General features: G+C 64.1%; 1 protein-coding gene across 7 annotated transcripts in view; it reads left to right on the forward strand.

Annotated features, from left to right (window-relative positions):
- FGFR1 (fibroblast growth factor receptor 1) overlaps positions 1-24767 on the forward strand; it is a 30131-nt gene extending 5364 nt beyond the window's left edge. For 2 of the 7 annotated variants that reach the window (XM_030035250.2, XM_030035251.2), the window contains exons 2-18: positions 1829-2037; positions 12489-12752; positions 13502-13585; positions 14121-14296; positions 16282-16405; positions 17199-17389; positions 18071-18221; positions 20581-20783; positions 21349-21494; positions 21664-21785; positions 21918-22028; positions 22162-22352; positions 22498-22620; positions 22793-22863; positions 23404-23541; positions 24105-24210; positions 24326-24767. In XM_030035250.2, the coding sequence (XP_029891110.1) occupies positions 1947-2037; positions 12489-12752; positions 13502-13585; positions 14121-14296; positions 16282-16405; positions 17199-17389; positions 18071-18221; positions 20581-20783; positions 21349-21494; positions 21664-21785; positions 21918-22028; positions 22162-22352; positions 22498-22620; positions 22793-22863; positions 23404-23541; positions 24105-24210; positions 24326-24502 (2469 nt within the window). In that variant the 5' untranslated portion in view covers positions 1829-1946 and the 3' untranslated portion in view covers positions 24503-24767. Of the gene's footprint in view, positions 1-1828; positions 2038-12488; positions 12753-13501; positions 13586-14120; positions 14297-16281; positions 16406-17198; positions 17390-18070; positions 18222-18926; positions 19072-20580; positions 20784-21348; positions 21495-21663; positions 21786-21917; positions 22029-22161; positions 22353-22497; positions 22621-22792; positions 22864-23403; positions 23542-24104; positions 24211-24325 lie in introns of all 7 variants that reach the window. The other 5 variants (XM_030035253.2, XM_030035252.2, XM_030035254.2 and 2 more) reach the window with 5 other exon arrangements.
- Positions 24768-24981: the final 214 nt, after the last annotated feature.

Below are 24981 nucleotides of genomic sequence, written 5' to 3' on the forward strand. Positions count from 1 at the left end.
AGGAGGCGCTTGTTCACATGGCAGGTTGGGAGCAGCTCGGCACGGGGCTTCAGGGAGCGTCAGTCGGTCGGGAAAGGAACGGGGTGAGCTCGGGATACTCAGCAAGGGCTACGGGGCACGGAGGAACGGCTGCGCCCCAGGGAGGTGCTCTGGCCTCCGGCTGCTGGAGCCTAGAGGAGGGTTTCGGCGATGGTATCATCCTGTCCACGCCCTGGTCCTTGCACTTCTCCCGGAGCATCTGCCGCCAGCAGCACCCTGGCCGGAGCAGCACGGCCGTGCTCGGGTTGTGCAATTAACTGGGCAGGGATCTCGCCGGCGAGCTCTTCGGCAAAGCTCAGTGGGACAATTGACGGCGGCCGGTGTCAGGACCTCCATCCCAGGCTTCTGCGGAGTTGCAGATGTGTCGCGGGGGTGGAGCGCGGGGGTTTGCTCGCATCCACACTGCTGGGAGCGGTTGGCCAGGGGCGGCTGGGCTTGGGCTTTGGCTCCAGCGTCCCCCTCGAACGTGTTTTGGCAGAGCTCCGCGCTCCCAGCGTGGCGGGAAGGAGGGACGGTCAGAGGGAAGGAGGGATGAGGGCCGTGGAGGGTACGTCCCTGGGGTACCCTGAGCCGGCATCGGGCTCTGCTGGGTCTCCCTGTGCCAGAACCCGGCTCTGATGCCTCCCCGCACGGAGCGGTCCCCTGGCAGGGAAAGGGGACGGGGACCCGAGGGGACGGGCGGGCTGGAGAGCCCGGTGTGAGAGCTGGCAGGGACGAGAGCAAATTGCTGTATTGGAGTGAATTGCAGTATTGGCTGTGGAAGCCGGGGGATTTCTCCCCAAACGGCCGCTCCGAAAACAGCTGTCGGTGGAAAGAGATCTGCCGCACGTGGGAGCGGGGCCGAGGCGCCGGCTAACCCCTTCGGCTCCGGGAAGGCTTTTCCATAGGGCTGGCTGTGTGCATGCCCTATAGATCCTATAGGAGATGGAGGGGCTGGGGTTTGCAGCAGGATCTGCTTTGCCGAGGGTGCACGATGACGTGGACAACGTCAGATTTTGGTCTGGATACGTGGGATTTGCCGCAGCCAAGACTTGGGTCAGCTGCAGCAGAGCGGGGTGCTGCTGGTCCTGGAGCACCCAGGGGTGCTGGGCTGGGTCCTGGCACTGCCTGGGGCGCGTGGGGCAGAAGATGTTGTGGAAACAAGGGAGAGAGGCAGGAGGGCATTTGCCGGCAGGCGTGCTCACAGGGGAAAAGTGGCCTTCTGGAGCCCAACAGAAACATCTCTCCTGTCCCACAGAAGTTGTCAAGATTTTGAGATTATTTTGCATCTGAGGGAAGTTAAAGAAAACTAAGAAATTTCTGGGAGCTGCCACACCGTGATGACCCAGCTTGGGCCAACGGGGTTTTTTGTTTCAAAAATTTTGTGGCGTTTTGATCTGTATGGGACTTCCTCTTTTCGGCACAACCCGAAGTGCAGGAAGAGGAAAGCAGGAGAGCAGAAATATCCTTTCCTTTAACTGGCATTTGAAAATTTCTCCCACCGTTCTGGGAAATTTTGCTGCATTCGATTCTGCTTTGCCAGCGGTTTTACTCTCGACACATCAGCGCTTTTATGCAGGAAAACATAACCCTGCCAGTCAGCGCTGGGTCGCTTCAGGCTGCGGAGGGTTCCGCGGGGACCTGCCACCACGGGTCCAGGGACACCTCGCTGTCCGGGCTGCTCGAGGAGCATCGCCTGCGACGGCGAGCACGTCCCACCCGCGGAGCTGTGCTGTGCACAAAGGGGGCTAGGTGGTGGGATGCGGGGATGCATCTCACCCTGTCCTGACTCTGTTTTCCTCCTTCGCAGCTCGGAGGGGCTGACGGCCCGGCGGAGACCCCCCCCGCGCCCGCCCGGGGCCAGCCCGGTGTCCCCATGGAGTGGGAATTGCGGAGCCCAGTCGCCGAGCAGTAGCCGCAGCAGTGGGATGTTTACCTGGCGGTGCCTCATCCTTTGGGCTGTGCTGGTCACAGCCGCGCTCTCAGCTGCCAGACCGGCCCCTACCCTGCCCGACCAAGGTAAGAGGAAAAAACCACCGCGGCCGTGCCGGGGAACGCCCGGTTCCCTCGTCCTTTGCGTTTAGCTTCTGGCGATAAGATAGCCGGCCTCCCTTGCAGAAGAGGCAGAGGCTGGCGCGAGGGCCAGGCACGGGGGCTGCAGCGGGGGGGCACGGGCTCGTCCCCCGGCAGCGGCACGGTGCCGCGTGGCCGCCCGGCTGCCTTGGAGCCGTCGGCTGGTGCTGGCGGGGACGCGGCACACGATGTCTGCTGAGAGCAATTTGCGCGGGCGCAAAAAGGGCGTGAGCGGTTCCAGCGTTGCCCGTGGACGTTTTAAACCAGGAGGGGAATTCTGGCAAAACCCGACGTTGTTGGTTTGGAGAAGGATACAAAGCCCCGGGGGCTGTTCCCCCAGCGCGGGGTCGTTGCCTGTCACGACACTTGCTTCCCTGTGATGATCTGCAGCCCGAGACGTGGGTGAAGCCTTCTCCCACCCCTGCTTGACGCTGGGGTGATCCTGGGCTCAGCAGGTGGGAACGAGAATTTGGGTGCAGGGTACCAGTGCAGGCTTTGCTAGCTGGCAGCGCGTGGGCTGAACGCACCCTGCGAGACCCCCGGGATGCTCCAGCGTTGCTCCTGGCTGGGGAATGCCCACGGGGCTGGCTTCAAAGCCGGGGCTGGCTCAGGCGGTTCCTGCAGCCCTGATCTCTGCACCGCTGCGAGGCATCGCTGGGGCTGGAGAGCACGGCCCCAGACGAGGGCATCCCCCTCGCTTTTCATCACTGCTTTCCCCTAAAAGCCTTCCAAGGGCTTGTGGCCCACGACGGGCAGGCTGGGGGGTTTGCTCCTGCCGCAGCCCTGCAAAGCTCCGGCGCCCGGTGACACCCCGAGATGTGGTGGATGGGCTGAGTGGGTCACCTGGCCCTGGAGAGAGCTGGCCCCGACAGAAAGCGCTGCTCTAGCGTTTCAAAGCCTTGGCCTTTCCCTCGGTGAGGCAGAGAATAAACAGACCAGGCAGCGCCGCGCAGGACTTTCTGACTTACTGCCTTTTGGTTTTAATTACCCAAGAATGTCTGGTCTGTGGGGTACTGCTTTTCTTTTTAAGGCTCACTCCCCCTTCCCTCTTCTTCCCACCAAAACCCCGAGAGGCTGATTGCTGGTGCTGCTGGTGTGGGCACGGTGCTGCGTGGTGCCCCGGTGAACAGCCGTGCTCCCCGTGCCCACGGTCCCTTCACGGCTCAGGGCTTGGGACGGGGTGGGAGCTGGCACCGGCAAGCAAACCGTGCTGCGGCTGGGGTCCCCGCACTGGCCTCGGTGGGGGACGGCTGGGTGATCCCGCCTGGAAGCGTGCCCTGATGCTGTGGCTGGCAGGCCGGCGTCGGTGCCTCTGGTTTGAGCAGCAGGTACCCTGGTCACAGACACATCCCATGAGAGAGCCGGAGCTGCGTGTGGTCCCTGGGGAGCTGCAGGCTCCAGAGAGGAGCCTGGGCAGAGCATCGCTCCCGGGGATCATCTCCGAGATTTTTCCACTGGCATGCTCACTCCCCACTTCTGTAAATAATACGGTTGACAGTGGTAAACATGTTTTTCTCAGGAGATTGCTCTTCCTGGAAGAGGTTTCCTGGTGGTGTTTGGGGTAAGGATGGCTCTAGTGCCACCGGGAGAGCGGTGCTGCGGATCCGGACCCGGCTATGGTGCTGGGAAAGCTGTTGGGGTGTTCGAGCCAAGGGCTAATTTGAGCAAAGGTGGGTTTTGGGGTGCTTAAGGAGCCCTGCAGCCCCCGGAGGGTTTGGGGAGCCGCGTCAGGCGGCGGCGGTGGAGGAGGAGAGGTTGGAGAGGAGGGAGCTGGTTCCTCGCCAGCCTCATGCCAGGGCTAACAATAACCTCTGGAAACGTTTCCCGACACGGTTCTCACCAGGGCGGCCCAATTAGTGCCACAGCAGGAGCCCGGCTGGGGCAGAGTCCGTCCCTTGGCTTCGGGGCCGGCTGGTGGGAACAAAATGTTCCCGGCAGGACGTGCGGGATGGGAAGAGCCGGTCCTGGGCCAGGACCCACAGCCGGGGCCGTGCCGCCGGCACCTTGCAGGTCGCCTGCCAGGGTGGGCTCTGGATCCGACCCTGGGCGAGTTTGGGGTCTCGCAGGGTGCGGATGGGGGCTCAGCTCCCGTGCCGTGGGGCATCGTGTCCCCGGGGCTGGGCTTGCTGTCCTTCCCCCACATTGCCGCTCACGAGCATCGCCCGCGCCGGCCAGAGAGCAGCGGCGGCCGTGCTCGGGTCCCCTCCGTGGCGGAGGCAGCAGCTTTCCTGGACTTTGTTCTGGATGTTTATGGGGTTTCAGTTTACTCCCGGTTCTGAGGCAGCTAAGCTCCCTTCTCAGGGAGCGAGTAATCCCCCGCGCCCGGCCAGCGGCCCCTGCCTCGCTGCGGAGGAGGATTTTCAATCACTGGCCCGCCTCTCCTCGTGGCATGGGGAGGGGGCTTGGGAACTCTGCCTTTGTCAAGGGCTCGCTCCGGTTACTGAAAAATCTGCAGCAAATAAAATATTAATGGGCACTTACTGCATTTTATAGTTACCTAAATTTGGAGGTGGTAAAAAACCCCTAGTTAAGGGGAAAAGCCAAGAAATTTCCATGAGCAACCTCCATCGCCTTCCCTCACAAAGCCGGTCTTTGTCTTCAGGTTAAATAGAAACCTGCAGAAAATTGCCGAGAGGATTTTTTTCCTCTCTCCTTGTCTGCTATTGTCCTCGCTGCTGTTCAGGCATTTCCACCGCTCAGAGCCTGCCTCATCCCTGCCTGGGGGGTGCTGGGGGTGCAAAGCAGCCAAGCAGGTTTTCGTGGGGAGCCAGGCACTGCTGTGTCCCTGGGGAGGGTGTCCTGCCTTGGGCAGCTCATTTTGGGGCACGCTGAGCCCCGACGGCCGCCCTGGTCCAGCAGATACTTTCCGGGGGGATGCAACCCTCCGGAGCAGGGGGGGGTTTGGCAGAGGAGCTCGGGGCTGCAGCCCCCTCCCAGTGCGGCCGAGCCCCCGTTGGGGCGGAGGGCAGAGGGCTGCCCCATTTCCCAGTGCCGCCGTCCGCCCAGCTGGCCGCAGGCTTAACCTCCCCCCGGCCCCATCTGCGGGGCCAGCGGGGGCCCTGGTTCCTGGGGCTTTGTTGTGCCCAGCTCATCCAGGGGGTCTTGCTCCGGGCCCAACAGGAGCCAAAAGTCCAGGGCTGGAAGCGTTCTCAGCCTGGGCAGCTCTGGGGACCTCTGTGAGCATAGGGCTGTGCTGCCGCCGCCTCCTCCTCTCCCCAAATCTTGCTCAGCGTTGGCAGGAGCATTGCACGTGAACCCAGGGGCTGTAATCTGTGTCCCCTGCCCCCCAGCAGCAAATGTTTGGGGCTATTTGGCACAGCCGTAGCTTGGGACGTGCCGTCACCGGCCGCAGCATCCCCAGAGGCGGCACAGCGAGGGTCCTTGGCTTGTCCCTGCTGCTCCCTGGGTGGATGGCTGGCCCTCAGCTTTGTCCCCATCTCCCCATTTCCCTGCTGTCCAGCCCCCGCCTTGTTTTTGCAGCTCTCGGTGTTTCCCCACCCCTTGCCCCAGGGAGCCGTAGGGGATCAGGTTTGGAGGAGCTGACTCCTCGCTGGAGCCCTCTGAGCAGCTTTGAGATCCCCTGCCAAGCCGTGAAGCCTTCTGCACTTTTGCTGTTGATGGCAGCAGCCCAGGATCGTTACAGGAGCTTGGGGGGGGCCCAGCAGCCCCCACGCAGACCTCCGAGCCCTCGGTTCCCCCAGACCCCAATTGCTGCAGCCACTCAGTCCCCGGCTCCCCGGGGCATCGCCGTGTCCTCTGGGGCATCACGCTGCTGGCCTTCCCCTCCCAGGCTGTTGAGCAGGCATTGTTCCCCACCTCCCGCCTTTCCACTCGGATGCTGTCACTCCGGCTTTTAATTGAGGAGGAAAAAAAGAAATATGAGTCTTTGGGAAAAGCGGCAGCGCTCTGCCAGAGCCTGGGCTGCAGAGCTGCCCCACGGTGAGCGGAGCCACGCGAGGGGGGTACAGGGGGGTGTCCCTGTGTCTGGGGGCTGCCTGGCTGTCGAGCCCCTCCATGCGCAACAGCCCGGAGCTGCTCGGGAACGATGTGGGGAGAGGAACGCAAACTCTGCCTGCGCCGGCAGTGAGCCAGGGCCCAGGCAAAGCCATCGGTTATTGCAAAAAACCATAGGCACCTGTGCGGATTGGGGTGTTCACTTGTGCCCCCCGGGATGGGCAGGACCCCCGGCTGTCCCACGGCTGGGGGGAGCTGGTGGGTGAGTGTCTGTGCCCCGAGCTGCTGCCCTGGAGGGCTCCTCTCTGCTGCAGAGCTCTGAGCGTGGCCGGGGGTGTCCCGGGGGGAAAGGGGTGGATTTATACTGACAGCTTTGCAAACTACCAACACGCCTGTTAATTAAGTGCTGCTTCATTTGACGTGTAGGCTAGGAAGAGCGGGAGTGCCTGGAGCAGTACATAAATCCCCCTCTTGCTGCCGGAGGAAGCATCCGGGGACCAGAGGGTGGGGAGAAGCCCGCTGCCTCCTGGGCTTGCTTGGTCAGGAAGAGCCATGGGTGCCTTGAGCCCCCCCAGGAAGAGCCATGGGTGCCTTGAGCCCCCCCAGGAAGAGCCATGGGTGCCTTGAGCCCCCCGAGGAAGAGCCATGGCTGCCTTGAGCCCCCCGAGGAAGAGCCATGGGTGCCTTGAACCCCCCCAGGAAGAGCCATGGGTGCCTTGAGCCCCCCGAGGAAGAGCCATGGGTGCCTTGAGCCCCCCGAGGAAGAGCCATGGGTGCCTTGAACCCCCCCAGGAAGAGCCATGGGTGCCTTGAGCCCCCCGAGGAAGACCCATGGGTGCCTTGAGCCCCCCAGGAAGAGCCATGGGTGCCTTGAGCCCCCCCGAGGAAGACCCATGGGTGCCTTGAACCCCCCCAGGAAGAGCCATGGGTGCCTTGAGCCCCCCAGGAAGAGCCATGGGTGCCTTGAGCCCCCCCGAGGAAGACCCATGGGTGCCTTGAACCCCCCCAGGAAGAGCCATGGGTGCCTTGAGCCCCCCAGGAAGAGCCATGGGTGCCTTGAGCCCCCCCAGGAAGAGCCATGCGTGCCTTGAGCCCCCCAGAAAGAGCCAGTGGTACTCTGAGCCCCCCCCAAGGAAGAGCCAGCGACACTTTTGCCCCTGACACTTGCCCGCTGGCATCTCCCTGCTGCAGCCTTTCCCCAGGGAAGGGGCACTGTGCATCCCTCCCCGGGAGCAGCCGGGGTGCGGGGATGCTGCTGGGGGCATCCCCCCAGCACAGCCCGGGCTGGGGGGCGTCGAGGAGGCGGGGGGGGGGGGGGGGGGGCAGCAGGGCGAAGAGCTTTTTAAATAAGAAAGAAGCCAATCCCCGCGTCCCGGTAAGCGCTTCCTGTTGGGATTAGCGGGGCTGCCGGGCATGTGTGTGCTTTTTCTTCAGGAAATACCTTCGGAAAGCCCCGCTGGGGTCTCCAGGGCAACCGGTGGCCGTGGCCCCGCGCCCCCCGCCCGCATTGTCCCCGCGCCGCTTTGTTGGCCGCTTTATTGCCATCGCCATCGGCGGCACAGCCCGCGGCTCCCGCCGCTCTGGGGGGGCTGCACCTCGGGTTCCTCCGCCGTGTGCGCGTTGCCCAGGCTTTGGGGGGGGGGCCACGGGCCGCAAGGAGAACGGGGATGGGGGGAGCGAAGGTTAATCCGTGCCGCTTCTCTCCCCGGGGCTGCTGCCCCGTGTCCCTGGTCCCCTGCCATCGCCGGCGGGGGCCAGCCCCGGGGGAGTCGGTGACAGTTATATGCACTCGGTGACACTCTCCATCTGGTCGATGCTCGGCTCCGCTTTCGGTTCCATTTCAAAGCTGGAATAAAGTAATAAAACCACCGCGGGCTGCTCCGGCCGTTGCAGCATGCGTGTACTTTTGGGGCTCGTTTCAAGAGGAGGCACGATCCGCCGGGACTGGAGTTGCCCCTCGCCTCGCCCGGGGCATCGGGGCTCCCCGCGAGCTGTGAGCACTCCTGTCCCTGCTGGGATGGGAAGGGACAGGGCTCTGCCCTGCGGGATCCGGACTGGGAAGCCGGTGCTACCTTCCCGGCGTAAAGAGTTTAAGTTAAAAAGGGAACAGCAGAGAGTTTAGATGTGCCAAACCTAACATGTGTTTTGCTGCCTTCTCCAGGCAAGCGAGCAGCAAGCGCTGCTGGTATTTTGTTTGCACTCCTCAGTGTTGCCCTGTTTTGCTCAAAGGGGGCTGTAAGCACCCCTGCAGCTCCCGGCCGGTGCTGCTGCAGCCTGGCTGGGGAGAGAAATTCCACCCGCTCCGGGCACTGCCCAGCACCAGTCAACATTTGCGTGATGGTGGGAGCAACCCGGGTGACTTCTCCAGAGCCTCGTCCTGTAGCGCAAGGGCAGGCAAGGGCCCGGGGAGGAGAGCCAAGCGTTTGTCTGGCTGATTAAACTTTTGCTAATGTGGCCTGCTCGGGGCTCGCTCGCGCCCCGATGGGAGCAGCCGGCCGGGCTGGCGGCGCTGCGGAGGGGCTGCACCTGGTGCCTTGGTTTAGGTTACAGAAAAGCAGAACATGAGAAAGAGACGTTTCAGGCTGATGGAGTCCAGTGATCAAACGGGCTCACCCTAATTAACATACGTGGAGGGCATGCCGGTAACACGGCTCACGCCGCTGACTGCTCCCAGGCAAGGGGCAGCCCGGGATTGCGCTGCTCCTGGTGCGCCCGCTGCAATTCCTGGTTTTACGCAGGGACTGGATTTCCGAGAGGACTTCTGTGCATCAGCTGCCGTGCGAGCCGGGCTGCCCCGGTGCCAGCAGGGCCGTCCCAGCGGCCATGGCACTGTCTGCCTGCCAGGGTCGCCCCGCAGCAGCATCGTCCAAACCCGTGTGCTGGCCCGGCCCCGCTCCCGCCCGGAGGGTGAGCTAACCTGGACATGCTCATTAGCCTGTGAATTCGTTTTCGGGCCGTTCCCACCATGCTGCGTTTTCCGCCTTATCCCTGAGTGCCAGAGATGTGCTTTGGGTTACCAAAGGGCAGGATCCTGCCTTGCCCTCTGCCTCCCCTCTCCCGTCCATCACACTCGATGCCTCCGCGCCTCCCTGGTCATGCTGTTAATGCAAAACAGCCTCTGACTCGGAGGGGCTGGCGGAGGGGGCTGCTGCCTTTGAAAGGCGATCTGGCCACACGCCGGCGGACCCCGGCCCCCGCCTGCCCGGGCTCCTTGGCACAGCAGAGCCTGCGGCTCGATGGCCCGAAGGAGCGGTGGCACTTGCGTGGAGTGCCCGGGGACCCGTGCGATGCTGTGCCCATGGGAAGGGACCCGCCTGAGCCTGGGACGCTGCCTTCCCAAGCCCCAGTGTTGGACTGGGGTGGCTCGAAGTTTTCCCTCCCTCCAAAGACCTTTTCTACCCCCAGGCCGCCTCCTCCCCAGTCTGCAGGTCCAGCCGAGAGGTGTTTGTGGAGCACAGGGCCGGCAGGAGCTTCCCTCCCTGCACCAGCATGGGCACGTTTTTCCTACGGACCTTTCCAGGCGAGTTGATGGTGGCAGTTCCATGGCGGTCCCTAGGGCAGGCTCGGTGAGGAGGTGACCTGTATGAGCTCTTGGACCACAGCAGTGTTTTGCTGGCTAGAACTGATCCTGGCCCAGCACCGGTTCAGTTGCAGCGTGGTGGGACCCCGCAGGTCCAGCAGCGCCCAACGGACCTCAGCACCGTGGCCGTGGGACACCGGACCCCAGAGCAGCGCATGGCTCCTCGTGTGCTGGCGTGTGGGTGGCCAGGGCCAGGCGACAGGGACATTGAAGGACATTCGTGGGCGGTGGGGGTCCTCTGCAGCTCCAGCCACCTTCTGCAGGTTATTCTGTTCGATAAGAAATAAGTTTGTCGGTGCGTGGGGAGGGGCAGACCTGAACGAGATAAGGGCAGATACGGCTGTGGCTGCAGCTCCGCGTTTCATGTTGGTTTGGGTTTTTGTGGCTGTTTATCACTCGCTGACCTTGCTCTGTTTGAGAAGGGAGTCAGGACGGACAGGAGGACGTTGTGTTACCGAGTCCCGTGGTGTTCAGGCAGACGGCGACGGGATATCACTGCTGCGTTGTGTGTGTTGGAAGATGCCTGTGACTAATCACTTGAAGCACACATCAGAGCTACTAGAAGTGCCCGTCCTGTGGGGCTGCGAGAGAAAACCAGGGGGGAAAACAGGATTGCAAAAGCATGACCCTTCCCCCGCCACCTAAGGGACTCCCACCAGTCTTCACCTTCCATGTTAAAATGCTATGTAACCTCTTACTGATGGATGTGGAGCCCTGGCTTTTGGTCAAGCGAAATTCTTCCCCAGCACGCTGTTTCCCTTCAAGTGCTAAGCAAAAGAAAAAGGAGAAACTCTGGAGCTGCTCGTAGATGTTTTCCCCATGAAGCTTCTCATCAGTACAAGGAAAAGAAAAGTGGCCAGAAAGTGAAGTGCAGATCACGATGCGGTACATGAGAGTTTCTGAAGAGCTCAGCTTTCATTTCTGGCAGCACGGAGCCACTGATGGGTCCTGGGAGGAGCGGTGCCTTGCTGCTGGCCCCAGCCCTGCACTGCTCGCTGCCAGCCTGCGCTCCCTGCCTGTGCTGGCTCAGCTCAAGGGGATGTTTGACCAGGAGGGTTAAGCGCAGGCAGGGACACTGTGCCGGCTTTTGGCAGCTGATGGGCCCAGGACAAGCTGCTCCATGGCTGTTCAGGGGTGCGCGCAGAGGATGGGGGGAAGAGGTTGCACTTGTCTGGCACGGTGGGCACCAAGGGTGATAACGTGTGTTAGTTCTGCAGTGAGACAGCCCCTCCAACGTGTGCTCGGATGCTGTGGGCATTCGTAATCAGCTGCTATTTTGCAAATTGCTGTGCTCCTTGCCTGGGGGCTGCATGGGTCTCAAGGGAGAGCTGTGGCTTTGCTCTTGTCCCGGGGGCCGGAGTACAGTGCCTGCGGGCTGTGAGCCCGCCGAGCACCTTAGTCCTTGGGGGGAACAGCCCTTGAGCCACGGATCAGCTGAACTTTGAACATTCCCAGACTGTTTCTGCAGGACTGGCTGCGCAGGGTTTGTTGGGATTTTCCAGCCCTCGCTCTGGACCCCTCTGATACAGAGCAGTTGCTCTGTGGAGACCTTCGGCTGTGCTCCCGCGGCACCATCGGCTCTTGCCCTCAGCCTGCCCGAAGCTGGCCCGCCACTGACCCGGAGGTACAGTGGAAATGTGGTGCTTCCTTCTGGGATGCTGCCGAGCAGCTCTGGCCCCCGAGAGCAGCGTCCGCAGCAGCACCGTCTGCCCCTTCGTGCTGCTCCTGCGGCAGCGCTCAGGACCGAGAGCCGTGGACACCAGCCCGTGGTGCTTGTTCTGGGATGATGCTCACGCTGCATCTGCCCCACGCTGTCGCAGGGAGCCCCAGCGCCTGTGGAGCTGCGACAGCCTGAACTCTTCCTCGGGCTGTGAAATTTGAAGAGATGGTTTGAGACCCCGACGTCTGCACCGAGCCCAGGACCAGGAGAGCCACTCGCGCACCACCACGGAGGGTGGAGGGCAGCGCTTGAGGACGGAGCCGTGTCTGCACTACCAGGGCCAGGAGAGACAAGATCACGTAGCAGCGGGATGGAGAGAAAGGATCTTTGTGCTCCTCACACAAATGTCGCATCGGGGAGCAGCTGCAGCTCTCCCTGCCTAGGGTCTCTGCGAACAGGAGCGCCGCGGCCGGCACCTGTTTTGCCGGAGCTCCCCTGGGCTGACCTTTCCCAGCGATGCCGCTCTCGCAGACCCTCGCTCCCCTGCCTGCTGTCCTGCCGCAGCCCCCTCATCCCCCTGGCCTTCCTGCCCCTGCCCCGAAGCGCTCTAACCGGGGCGAGGGTCCTGGTGGCATGGGGACCCTCGCCTGCTTCGCTGGCTGCCCGCTCGTGGTGGTGGGGATCCCAGGACCCCTGCGGAGTGGCAGAGCCCAGCAGGGATTTGGGATGCTCCTGGGAGAGGCTGAATCCTGCCCAAGCAGCTGGCACTGCCCGAGATGTTTCAGGTTGCCCGTTTCTCCCCATTTCAAAGCCCCTGCCGTGGCACGCTCCCTCTGGGCCGAACGATGCTCAGTAAGAGACCGAGGGGTGCGTGAGTGCTTTTGAACTCCCCGGCCACCGAGCGGGTGCTACCGCGGAGGTGAAGCGCTTGGTGCTGCTTGGGGTGCTCGCAGCCTCTGCCTCTGCCTCCCCTCCGCTCTGCAGCCGCCCCGGCTGCTGCCGCCGGCTCCCCTGCCCTGGGCTCGCCGGGGCAGCCGGTCCTCGGTTGCCACAGCAGGAACATCCCAGCAGCGCATGTTGCCTCATTAACACAGAGCCGCGGCGGCAGCAGCAGCAGCAGCAGCATGGTTTCCTTTGGTCTCTATTTCTTTTCTCCTTTTTTTTTTTTTTTTTCTCTCTTCTTCTCTCTCCTAACTCCTCCAGTTCTGCCCAAAGCAAAAATCGAAGTGGAGTCCTACTCGGCCCACCCCGGTGACCTCCTCCAGCTGCGCTGCCGGCTGAGGGATGACGTCCAGAGCATCAACTGGGTGCGCGACGGCGTCCAGCTGGCCGAGAACAACCGGACGCGCATTACCGGGGAGGAGGTAGAGGTCAGGGACGCGGTGCCCGAGGACTCGGGGCTCTATGCCTGCATGACCAACAGCCCCTCGGGAAGCGAGACCACCTACTTCTCCGTGAACGTCTCAGGTTCGTAGCGGCCCCGGGTGCGCAGGGAAGGGGCAGCCCCGGGGCCGGACTGCGGAGCGAGGAGCAGGCTGCCTCCGCACGCCTTTGCATGCTTGCCGGCACGTGCACCGGCCACGCGCGGATCTGTCCGGCTGCGCGGTGAGTTCGGGGTGGACCTGCGATTTGGGGGTGCCCGGAGGAGTTATCGGCGCGGTGCGGTGCCTTCCTACCTGCTGCAGTGCAGGGAGAAGCAGCTGGAGGTTGCCTGTTTGTCTGCATGGGGCTGGGGGGGGCTGCGGGGCTGCCCACGGGAGCGGGCACACGCTGGGGGCATGAGCCGAGGTCCACGTTGGCGTTGACGGAGCGTGAGGCCGGAGAAGAAGGAACGCTCGAGGTTGGGAGGTGTCCGCCGAGGCTTGGGGCGTCTCTGCGCCCGCAGGGTCTCGGCTGCTGCCCCAGAGGGGTTGGTGGCACCAGGCACGGGGCGAGGAGCCGTGCTTGGACACGCGGCGTGGAGCTCTGAAATCACCTCTGGGGCCAAACTGCTCCACGATGTCCCCGGGCTGTGAGCACCGGGACGGCAGGCACTGTCAGCCCTGGCCGTGCTGGTGGGCATGCACAGCGTTCACCCAGCACCTCCCCACCCTGCCCCGGCCGCCCCACTGGGCACACTCCCGCACCACCAGCCCACGATGCTCCGGTCCCCGACTGGCCCCGCTCGGGAAGGGTCCATGCACGGTCGTTCAGCTGGGCTGTCTCTTCTCTTGCAGACGCGCTCCCCTCCGCGGAGGATGATGACGACGAAGACGATTCCTCTTCGGAGGAGAAGGAGGCAGATAACACCAAGCCGAACCGTACGTGCGAGATGGGTTTGCCCCTGGTGCTGCCCTGGCCTTTGCAGGGGGGGCGAGGGGAAGCCGGGCACACTTGCAAGCATCGCCCAGGGATGGAAGAAGGCAAGCGAGGGTGGGCAGGGGCTCCCGCTCCAGCCCAGGGCACCCAGTGGTGGTGAGGGCTCGGTGCGGGGAGCAGCTCTGGGTGCACCCGGGCGAAGCAGCCTGGTCAGAGCAAGGGGAGGGTGCTGGCACGGCTACATCAGGGTAACTGCTGCTGCAGCCACGCGTGCTGAGCGTGCACCTTGCAAAGAAAGGGCCCCGCAGGGCTGCTGTGACTCCCGGATAACACCCCATGTCCGGGAGCTCCCCTCCCTGCCAGAGCTAGGCTCAGCTGCCCGCACCTCTCCAGCTTCCCAGCTCAGTCCTGCCCTGGGCACCCTGAGCAAAATGCCGGAGCTCCCTGTGGCAGAAGCCCCGGTGGGTTTGGCCGGTGGGTTTGGCCGGGTGCCCCGCGCCAGCCGTCCATGCTGAGCCCCCCTGCTCTGCTCCCCAGAGGCCATCGCTCCCTACTGGACCTATCCCGAGAAGATGGAGAAGAAGCTCCATGCCGTCCCTGCCGCCAAAACGGTGAAATTCAAGTGTCCGTCAAGTGGGACGCCCAACCCCACGCTGCGCTGGCTGAAGAACGGCAAGGAGTTCAAACCCGACCACCGCATCGGGGGGTACAAGGTACCGGAGCCGGGGGGGCTAGGGGGGTGCAGGGCAGCACCCTGTCGAGGCAGCCCCTGGCCCTGCCCGCGCCGATGCTGTGGGCAGCTGCCGTGGGGCTCAATCCGGCCGAGTGCAGGCTCTGCGCACCTCAAAGGGCTGGAGGGCTCGCTCTGGGGCGGCTTGGGGAGGGGGAGGACCGGGAAGGGGCTCTGCAGCTTAAGAGGCACCGAGCCCCCTGTCCACGCAGCCCCCGGCGGGGGCAGATGGGCCCCTCTGACATTCCTGTTGCAAAATAGCCCTACGGCAGTGACCTGCTTCTGGGTCATGTTTGCACCAGCTCAACCTCTGGGGGAGGGGGCGGCGGACGAAGCCAGCCTGCCTTTGCCGGCTTCGCCTAATCCCCCCGCCGAGGAGAGGGGGTCTTGGCGTCCCCGACAGGCGCGGGGGCTCCCAGGGCTGGCTGGCAGCCGTGGGGTTGCCAGGGTGGAGGAGCCCCTCCAGCGGTCGGCAGGAGCTGTGCCAGCAGCCCGGGGGTACCAGCTTGGCGGGGAGGGTGCCCTGGCCGGCGTACGGGGGCCACATTCGCTCCCTGAGCTGGGCAGGCGGCTGCAGCGCTGCTCGCCCGGCACCCACAGGAGGTCCAGGCTGTAGGGTGGGATGGGGGCTCAGCTTTTCTCTTCTCATGGCTCCCGTCCCGCAGTGGGGTTGCTGCTGCTGCAGAAGAACCTCAGTGGTGGGACCAGCATGCCAGGACCCCCGAGCTTCATCCCTTCCCAAAGGAGAGGGTGGACCACACTTCTCCAGCATCCAGGGCTGCTGTCGTGCTGGCAGCAGCTGCAGCCCAGGGACCCCCCCCGGGTGACCCTACGAGGGAACACCACCCCTATTTTTCATCTCTCTCCGTTAGTTTTCTGGAGCAGGGCTGCAGCCTGCGCGGGGCTCACACCCCTCGGTGGGTGTCTCCCCAGGTGGGACCCCCGAGCCAGCCCGGCCGGGTGCTGCGTGGCCACGGCTTTGGGCACTCGCTCGCCGCCCAGTCGTGCGCCGCGTTGCGCAAATGGGATCCGGCCGTGGTCCTGCGTGCCGCGGGCTCCAGCCAGGTGCCGGGGACACGCAGCAGGAATGCGGCCACGTCACGGCTCTGGGCTCTGTGCAGCACGTCCCGGAGAGGGATGCGGGCTTACAGGCAGGGAGGAGAGGGGCTGCTGGCAGCACCGCGGCTCCCCGGACGGTGACAGCACGGTGCCCTGGATAGCTAATGGGGCTGAAATGCAGGACTGTGGAAATAACCGGTTTCCAGTAGGGAGGAGGAATGCGGCCGCCCCGGCAGGGAGCAGGGCTTAGGGAGGTCTTGCCAGGAGGAGCCACAGCCAGAGCTGGCAGCGGCAGGGGCTGGGCGTAGGAAAGCCGTCCCCGTGCCCCGTAGCCAGGAGGGACCCGGGGAGCGCTCGCAGCCCAGCGGAGCCACCGGGACCCGTCCCAGATGAAACACGCCTGGTCAGCAGCACCCACGGAGGTGCCCCGGGTGGACGGTGTAAAACGCCCAGGCTGCGCCCTGCCTGCTGACCGGCACGGTGACCTCTCGCCGGCGGGGCTGGCCGTGGGGAGCAGCGCGGGTCCGAGCCCCGGGGCCAGCCGGGGGAAGCGGCTCTTCCCGGCCGGCAGCGGCAGGGGAACAATGCCGGTCTGTTCCCTCCGCACGCTGGGGCCAGCAGAGAGGGGTGTCCCTGCGCACCGGGTGAGCCCATCACGCTCAGCTCACAACATCTGCTTCTCGGCGCAGTTGGCTCCGTGGCGAGGCTGTCCTGGGACAGCTGGGAGCAATTACGGTCCCTCTGTAGGAAAGGGGAAAGGTGACCTCAAAGGGAGATTTATGTCCTGCCTATACGGCGGGGGCCGGGGGGCTGAGCCAGCTCTGACGTGAATGGGAACGAGGGCTCGTGTGCTCCAGCCCGACGGCGCTTCGCACGTAACAGGCTCTGTCGTCATCCCCGTGCCCCCAGGTCCGCTACGCAACCTGGAGCATCATCATGGATTCGGTGGTGCCGTCCGATAAGGGCAACTACACGTGCATCGTGGAGAACAAATACGGGAGCATCAACCACACCTACCAGCTGGATGTCGTGGGTGAGGAGCGCGGGGCTGGGAGGGCTAACCCCGGGTCCCCGTCCATCCCACCCTCCCCGAGCAGAAACGGGTGCTGCACCCTGCAAAGATGGGGATGGGGAACCCTCACGGGGACGGGGCACGCTCGCCGTCCCCGCGGCCGCCCGCCCCGGTGCGCACCTCTGCGGCACAGCGGGTCCGCGACGAGGCGAGGCGGAAGGTTCACCTCAACCCGTTCTGGGGATTTTTAATTGTGGTGGAAATAATTTCATAGACCAGACAGAAACTTTTTCTAATCGCCTTATTAGCCATAATTCCCAGCTGGGAAGGCTGGTCTGAGCAGTTCCACATGTGGAGCTGCTCTAAATGCCAGTAAATGAACCATTAAAAATGTGATTTAATTTGATTACACTGAGCAAACTGAAGGGAACAGTCAGCGAGGTGAACAAAGGGGTTTGTTAATGCTGACTCACCACAGTGGCAGCCGCTTTGTTAACGGCCGGGGCCCTCGTTAGGTTTGTTTGACCTCTGACCCCGCCGAATAGGTACTGATGTCCCCGTCCCCGCGCAGGGATTTCACCTGTCCCTGTCCCCAGCCCCTCCTGGCTGCTCTCACCCCGCTGCGGGGGGGGGCCCCCGGGGAAGGGGACGCCACGGCTCTGCTGGGTGCATCAGCGCCCACCCCAGCCGGGGGTCCTCGTGCATCGGGGGACTGCAGGGTGCACCCCTGCGCAAAGCAGGCGCTTCCCCATGGGCGGGCGGCGGAGCACCCCGATCCCCATCGTAAGGCGCCCCGTCTCCCCGGATCCTGCAGAGCGGTCCCCGCACCGGCCCATCCTGCAGGCAGGGCTGCCTGCTAACAAGACCGTAGCCCTGGGCAGCAACGTGGAGTTCGTCTGCAAAGTCTACAGCGATCCCCAGCCCCACATCCAGTGGCTGAAGCACATCGAGGTGAACGGCAGCAAGATCGGCCCCGACAACCTGCCCTACGTGCAGATCCTGAAGGTAAAGCTGCACGCCGGGCTGCTCCAGCCCGCGTCCCCGCAGGTTTGCCCGTCCCGTGGGGCAGGAGCGGGGCAGTGGGAGCCGTGCGGGATGGCGGCCGCGCTGTCTTGTGGGCGAGAGGAGCCCCCCGCGGCTGGGGACCACCGGCTGGCAGCCCCAGAGCCGTCACCAGCCTGCCCGGCTCCGCGCTGGGGTGTCCCGGAGGAGTACGGGCTGAGAGGTGGGCAGGGAAGGCTGCCCGGCTCCTCGGCTGCGTAACGGGGAGCGCAGTCCCTTTGAAGCCCTAAAGGCACACGCCGTGGGGCTGCGGGGGGCTAGCCCGGAGAGCGAGAATGGCGCTGGAGGTGGGGAGCTGAGCCCCCGATCTGTCCCAGCGTGAGCAGCTCCCTCTGCACACACCAGCGGTCCCGCTCCCAGCGAGCAAACCGGCTGCCGTGCAAACTCCCGGAGCGCGCAGCCATCCCCAGCCGTGCTCCTGGCCGGCTTGCGGGATTACAGCCCCGTGACTGTCTGCCCCTGCCTCCCGTGACCCCCATCCCCGTGCACAGCCCCATCCCTCCCGCCCGGCAGCGGGTACCGGGGGGGGAGCAGCCCCCGCGCCGGCAGAGCCGGTGCTGATGCTCCGGGCGCTGCCCGTTTCTGACCGCGTCAATGTGACTCCATGTTGTTGGTCTGTTCCAGCACTCGGGGATTAATAGCTCTGATGCGGAGGTGCTGACCCTGTATAATGTGACAGAGGCGGAGAGCGGGGAGTATGTTTGTAAGGTTTCCAATTATATTGGCGAGGCCAACCAGTCTGCGTGGCTCACTGTCACCAGACCTCTGGCAAAAGGTAATCGGAAGAACGCCCGGCGGGGTGTTTCCTCGGACCGTCAGTCCCCGGCGGTGGAAAACAAAACTCTGGGCTCTCTTGTTTCTGCTGTGTTTCTGGTGCGACAAAGCCATGGAAAAATACTCAGCGGGGCCGGCTAGGTTTTGTGCTCTGTGTGTGTGTCCCCCCCGATGTTTCCCCTGTGTGCTTCCCACCCCGTCACGCAGACACCGGGACTGCCCGGGTACCTGGTGGGTCCGGCACCACCAAACCGGGGTCCCTGCGGGTGCTGCCGTCGGGTCAGCCCGCACCTTCGCACCCAGCCCGGGCACCCCGTCTGCACGTGGCTGGGGACGACACGGTGCTGCATCCCCCGTCTGTGCTGCCCTCCTGTCTCCATTCTCCCGTCTCCGTCCTCGTGCCTCCCCGTGTCGTGCAAGTCAACCAGCCGGCTCTGCCTGAGGTTTATTTTTCCATGTAGCCCATTGCCAGCATGTTCAGATGGGCAGGACACTCAGTTTGGTGAAGGGTTTTTAACCAGCATCTCCTTAGGTCCGCCTGGATGAGTGGTCATCCTGAGGGTCTCTCTAGCAGGTCTGCAGTGGTCTCTGTCTGCTCCCCGGGGGTCTGGCAAATGAGACTGGGCTCTCCCTCCTCTCTGGCCTCCTTCCCAGAAGATCTCATGTCGTTTGCTTCTCCGTTTTTTGCTTCCATTTTTCCTTCTAGACGGCTGGCGTTAACACAACAGACAAAGAAATGGAAGTCCTTCACTTAAGGAATGTCTCATTTGAGGATGCTGGGGAGTATACATGTTTGGCGGGTAATTCTATTGGGATCTCCCATCACTCTGCATGGTTGACAGTTCTCGAAGGTATATACTCCTCTTCCTCTCCCTTTCCTCCCTCCTTTCCAACGTATGCATTGTGGTCCGGGAGAGAGCGCTTCCCAGCCCCTGCCCACCCGGTGCTGGTTAGCTTGCAGCAGGAGATCTGCAGGGCTGCTCTCAGCAGCCGGAGCGGGATGGAACACACGTCCCCCCGCTGTGTGCCCCCCCTTCAGCCCCCAATTGGGGTCTGCCCCCCCCATCGCTCTCTCCCTGGCCCAGGCAATGCATACCCAGGGGAATTTAACCAGGGGCTGCTCCGCTGGAGCAGGATGGTCCTGCGCCCCGGGGCAAGGCCAGCGCTGCCTGCGCAGGGGGGCACGGAGCGCCCGGGCGGCAGCGGGATTTGGGGGGGGGTGCTGGCAGCGCTGCCTGCCTGCCGGGGAGCTGGCCTTGCCCTGCGGCACAGGACCCGTGCCGGGGCTGTGTGTCGCTTCTGCTGTGCTGCCGGGGACGGCTGCCCCTGTCCCCATTGATGCTGCTCCTCGGGCATCAATGCTGCGCGGACCAAAGGCTGATAACAGCAGCCGGGAAAGTTTTTGGGGTGCTGCGTGGTTGTTGCTTTCCAGTCAAAAACTTTGCCCGTTATCAGCCGCTGCTTTATCAGCCGGGTGTGCTCGGAGGTGGGACAGAAATCTTTGACTCCCTCTTACACCTCTCTCTGAGGCTCTGTTCTTTGGGGGGGGGGGTCAGGTTGGGGGTGCTGCCGAGGGGGGTGCAACGGCAGCTCCCATCCTGCCAGATTCACCACGGTTTGCGGCCGCACTGGACTGTGCCACTGTGCTCTGAGCTGTTCAGGGCACTGACACCTCCTCTGCCACCGGCGGCCACCAAAGCGGGGTCTGTCCCGCAGCACGGCGGGGACGGGACCCTCCTCCCCGCCAGCCCGGGGGTCCCACGGCAGATCCCTGCCACTGGAAGTGCTTCTGGCTGCTCTACCCCGAGCTCTCCCCGGTCGTTATCAGTAACGCCTGGACTCCCGCAGCCCCGGGCACTGCTGGACGGCCCCCACCATCCCACCGTCCTCAGGGTAGCCCCCAGACCCCGAGGGACTTGCAGCTCCGAGTGCGGGCAGAACATAGCAGGGAAGGGGACCCGTCCCCCGGGGGTGCCCCGTCCCTGCAGCATGGTATGGGCAAGCAACCCCAGGCCCCGGCCGAGGGACATGGGCAATGTCCCCCCCACTTCACGCCTTTCTCAGTTGACCCCTTCCCAGCCCAGGGCCCCATCCCGCCCCGGTCGCGTGCCTGCGGATGCGGCGGAGTCGTTCCACGGCCGCGGGGGTGAGGAACCCCGGGGGTCCGCGCACGTCTTCCCCGCCGGGGTGGGCGGGCAGCCCCCCTGGTCCTTGCCGCCTGCTGCACCGAGGCCTCTGGCGATGCAGAGCGTTTCCCCGCCGAGCATGGGGAGGAGCCGGGGGGGCTTCCCCCAGCACCGCTCCGCTCCTGGCTCCTCGGCCGGCTCATGGGTGCTAATGCCCTGTTCATGCCGACCCAGCTATTGAAGACACCCCGGCCATGATGACGTCCCCCCTCTACCTGGAGATCATCATTTACTGCACCGGGGCCTTCCTCATCTCCTGCATGGTGGTGACCGTCATCATCTACAAGATGAAGAGCACCACCAAGAAGACGGACTTCAACAGCCAGCTGGCCGTGCACAAGCTGGCCAAAAGCATTCCCCTGCGCAGACAGGTAACAGAAAGTAGAGAGGGGGTTTGTTTGCACCTACTGCCCCTCCTGGGAGACCTGTCCTTCCCCGGGGGGGGAGGTTCTGGATGAGGATGGATGGGGGGAGACCCAGGACCATCTTGCCCTGCTGCATATGCCACCCTCTCCAGCCTTGTGCCCGGCCATGGCATGGCGTGGGGACCGTCCGTGGGCTCTGCCCCGGACTGGCAGCACGGCGAGCAGGGGGGGCTGCACAGCCCCTCCTCGGCACAGCTCAGCGGGGGTGATGAGGAGGACCAGAAGGATTTACAGCAATTTAAATTTTCGAGCAGAAGAGCGTGTTTTACACACTGAGGAGACAGGAGGACTCCCAGGCTGTATATTTTGTGGTATCAGCGTGCCAGGAATTAATTAAAAACCACTTAGTCCAGGTCCAACGTGGAAGCAGCGCTGACGGGGCCCCGTGCCTGCAGGCAGAAGGGGCTGCAGGCAGGGTCGGGGCGCGAAGGCTCCTGGTCAGCATCTCCCTCCTGGTGGGGGCAGCCGGCCACGGCCCCCGGCGCTGCATGAAGGTAACCCACGGTCCCCACTGCAGGTGTCGGCCGACTCCAGCTCCTCCATGAACTCGGGCGTGATGCTGGTCCGGCCCTCGCGGCTCTCCTCCAGCGGCACCCCCATGCTGGCCGGCGTCTCTGAGTACGAGCTCCCCGAGGACCCGCGCTGGGAATTACCCCGGGACAGGTGAGGTCCCATCCCCGCTGCGTGCGCTCTTGCCCTGGGGACGAGCTGCTGGAGCAGCCTGGGTGGGAGCGTGGCGGCACTGCTGATGCCGTTCGCCAATGCCGGTGACCGACCGGCTTCCCCCCCCCGTGGCCGCCGGCCCCCGCGTCAGGGTCTGTCCTCCCACCAGGCTGATTCTGGGCAAACCGCTGGGAGAAGGGTGCTTCGGGCAGGTGGTGCTGGCAGAAGCCATCGGCCTCGACAAGGACAAGCCAAACCGTGTGACCAAGGTGGCGGTGAAGATGCTCAAGTGTAAGTGGTGGCGAGAAAGCGGGGGTCCCGGCACGATGCCACGGTCCTGGCTGGGGCCAGGTGCGTGCAATGTGCGGGGGGGACCCAGCCTGGCCCCCCCCATCCCGACCGCTGCCTTCTCCGCCGCTTTAGCCGACGCCACGGAGAAGGACTTGTCCGACCTCATCTCTGAAATGGAGATGATGAAGATGATCGGCAAGCACAAGAACATCATCAACCTGCTGGGAGCCTGCACGCAGGACGGTGAGGGCGCGCGAGCGGGGAGGGGGTGTCCCCTCTGCCACCCCTCCGTGTGCCGGGACGGGGCTGACCCTGCACCCGCGGGGTCGAGAGTCCCCGCTCCGTGGTCCGACCGCTCATCCCGCCATCCCCGCAGGACCCCTCTACGTGATCGTGGAGTACGCCAGCAAGGGCAACCTGCGGGAGTACCTGCAAGCCCGGCGGCCCCCCGGCATGGAGTACTGCTACAACCCTACCCGCGTCCCCGAGGAGCAGCTCTCCTTCAAGGACTTGGTCTCCTGCGCCTACCAGGTGGCCCGAGGCATGGAGTACCTGGCCTCCAAGAAGGTGAGGAGCTCCCGGGGGGCCGTGGTGGGATGGAAAGCCCAGCGGCTGGGCTTGGGGGGGATGCACCCTTCCCTCCCAGCCCGTTTCATCGTGGGGAACCATCTGGGGGCTTCGGGGACCACCTGACGGCCCCGCGCTCGGTCAGTGCATCCACAGGGACCTGGCAGCCAGGAACGTCCTGGTGACCGAGGACAACGTGATGAAGATTGCCGACTTCGGTCTGGCCCGTGACATCCACCACATAGATTACTACAAGAAGACGACAAACGTGAGTGGTGGGCGAGGGGCTTCGCCGGGGTGGGCGAGGGCAGCACCGCGCTCCTTGCCGGGGATGCCCCAACCCGTGCCGGTGATGCCACGGGTGTGCAGGGCTGCCCTGGCCAGATCCCCCGCTCCCTGGTGCCGGCACGGAGCTGACGTGGGGCTTTTCTGTGTCCCAGGGTCGTCTGCCGGTGAAGTGGATGGCCCCAGAGGCTCTGTTCGACCGAATATACACTCACCAGAGCGACGTGTGAGTAGCAGCCGCGGGACGCGTGCTCCCTGCCCAGCTTCGCCAGCGATGGGCTGCGGCGAGGGGAGACGGGGAGCCAGAACTGCCGGTGCAGGGGGAAACCCTCGCTCGTCTGCTGGGTGCTCTGCTGCGAGCTGGGGGACGTGGCCCTTCTTGGCCACCCCGTCCAGGAACGCTCTTGCTGCCTGCATCGCTGCCTGCATCTCGCAGCATCCTGCTGAGGTCGCGTCCCGCCCTGCCGCGGCTCGCGTAGCAGCGCCCAGCGCCCGCTGGTGAACACGATACGCGCCGTGGCGAAGTGCACCAGATGTGATTCGTCTTCATTTAATGAAAATATAATTAGCGTCAGCAGACAAAATATTTTGAATCCAAATTATATTTGGCGCTGGGACTCGTTTGTCTTGCGGAGCGGATCAAAGCTGTTAGTGCTTGTCCCTCCCAGCAAACGAACTTCTAACTGTACCCAAAGCTTTGAAGTGGGGGTGTCAGCTCCACGGGAGCCGGGTGCCCCAGCGTCTGCCCTGTGTTTGCCCCGGGCAGGTGGTCCTTCGGCGTGCTGCTGTGGGAGATCTTCACGCTGGGCGGCTCGCCCTACCCCGGCGTGCCGGTCGAGGAGCTCTTCAAGCTGCTGAAGGAAGGTCACAGGATGGACAAGCCTAGCAACTGCACCAACGAGCTGTGAGTGCAGCGCTCGACCGGGAAAGAGGGGGATGCTGGCACCCCAATTCCCCCCGCTCAGCCGGGGATGGGCACGCTTCCCCTCCCTGCACCCCCAGAGCCGGGGCTGCAGCGGCAGCGCGGGGTCGGGACCCCCTGGGTGCGACCGCCCGGCCCAGGGTGCAGGCAGGTGCAGGGTGGGGGGACAGGCAGATGTTCAGAGTTACTTTCCCAGCAGTTCCCAGCCCTGCAAAAACATCAGCTCAATCTGTTTGCAATAATCAACATCTCCCTTCGTTATTTCTCGGCAGGAGTGAATCCTAGGATGACCCCAGAGCAGGCACTACTTAGCTCCCCGTACATCCTCCTCCCGAAACAGCCCCGAGTCCTTCCCAGCGCCCGGGAGGGCGGGTGGGGAGTTCCCTTCCACGCAGGGGATTAGCCCTGAATCCACGGAACAGCGTCTTTGCTGGCCACGGGTCCCAGCCCGAGTGCCGGCGGCCGTCCCTGGGTGCTGCTCCGCTCCTGCGGGTGGGGGGTCGGGGAGCTCCGGCTCAGCCCTCGCCCCCCCTCTGCCCTCCCAGGTACATGATGATGCGGGATTGCTGGCACGCCGTCCCCTCCCAGAGACCCACCTTCAAGCAGCTGGTGGAAGACCTGGATAGGATCGTGGCCATGACCTCCAACCAGGTAGGAGAGGCAGCACCCACGAGCCCCCACCTGCACCCACCCTGCCTGGGGCTGGCACTCCCCGGGGGATGCCCGGTCCCCTCCTGAGCCCGTCCTCGGGGTTCATCCCTCCCAGGAGTACCTGGACCTCTCCATGCCGCTGGATCAGTATTCTCCCGGCTTCCCGGACACCCGCAGCTCCACCTGCTCCTCGGGAGAGGACTCTGTTTTTTCTCACGACCCTCTTCCAGACGAGCCGTGTCTTCCCAAGTTCCCCCCTCAGCACACCAACGGTGGACTGAAGCGACACTGAGGGTGGCACTGCCAGCAGGGACTGCCATGCCGTGCCGTGCCGTGCCGTGCCACGCCGTGCCGTGCCCACGGGCTGCCGGCGGACGCTGCCTGCGCAGCCCAGTCGTGCTGAGCTATTGCAGAAAGGGTTCAGAGACACAACCGTAGCATCTCACGTAACCAAAACCACCCACCTCTCATGCCAGCTTCTCCTGCCGCCTTAGTTGTGAGCTCTCTGCAGCCCAAAGGTTTTGTTCTGGTGTTTTTTTTGGTGTTTCCTTTTTTTTTTTTTTTTAAAAAAACCCCTCTTTTCCATGAAGTCTGTGCTTGAATATTTCCGCTTGGTTAAGCTGAAATCCTGTCCTGTGGGCAGCACCCTGCCAGGGAGCCAGCCACCCTTCCCGGCACGGCACGTCCTGGCAGGACCTGGAGAGCCGGGCTTATCTACGACTTGGAGAACTCACGAAGCCGAGACCAGCGCCGGCTTTCTGCAGCCGTGCG

The sequence above is a fragment of the Aquila chrysaetos genome, chromosome 13 (genome assembly GCF_900496995.4).
Source record: "Aquila chrysaetos chrysaetos chromosome 13, bAquChr1.4, whole genome shotgun sequence".
In the NCBI taxonomy this organism is placed as follows: domain Eukaryota; kingdom Metazoa; phylum Chordata; class Aves; order Accipitriformes; family Accipitridae; genus Aquila; species Aquila chrysaetos.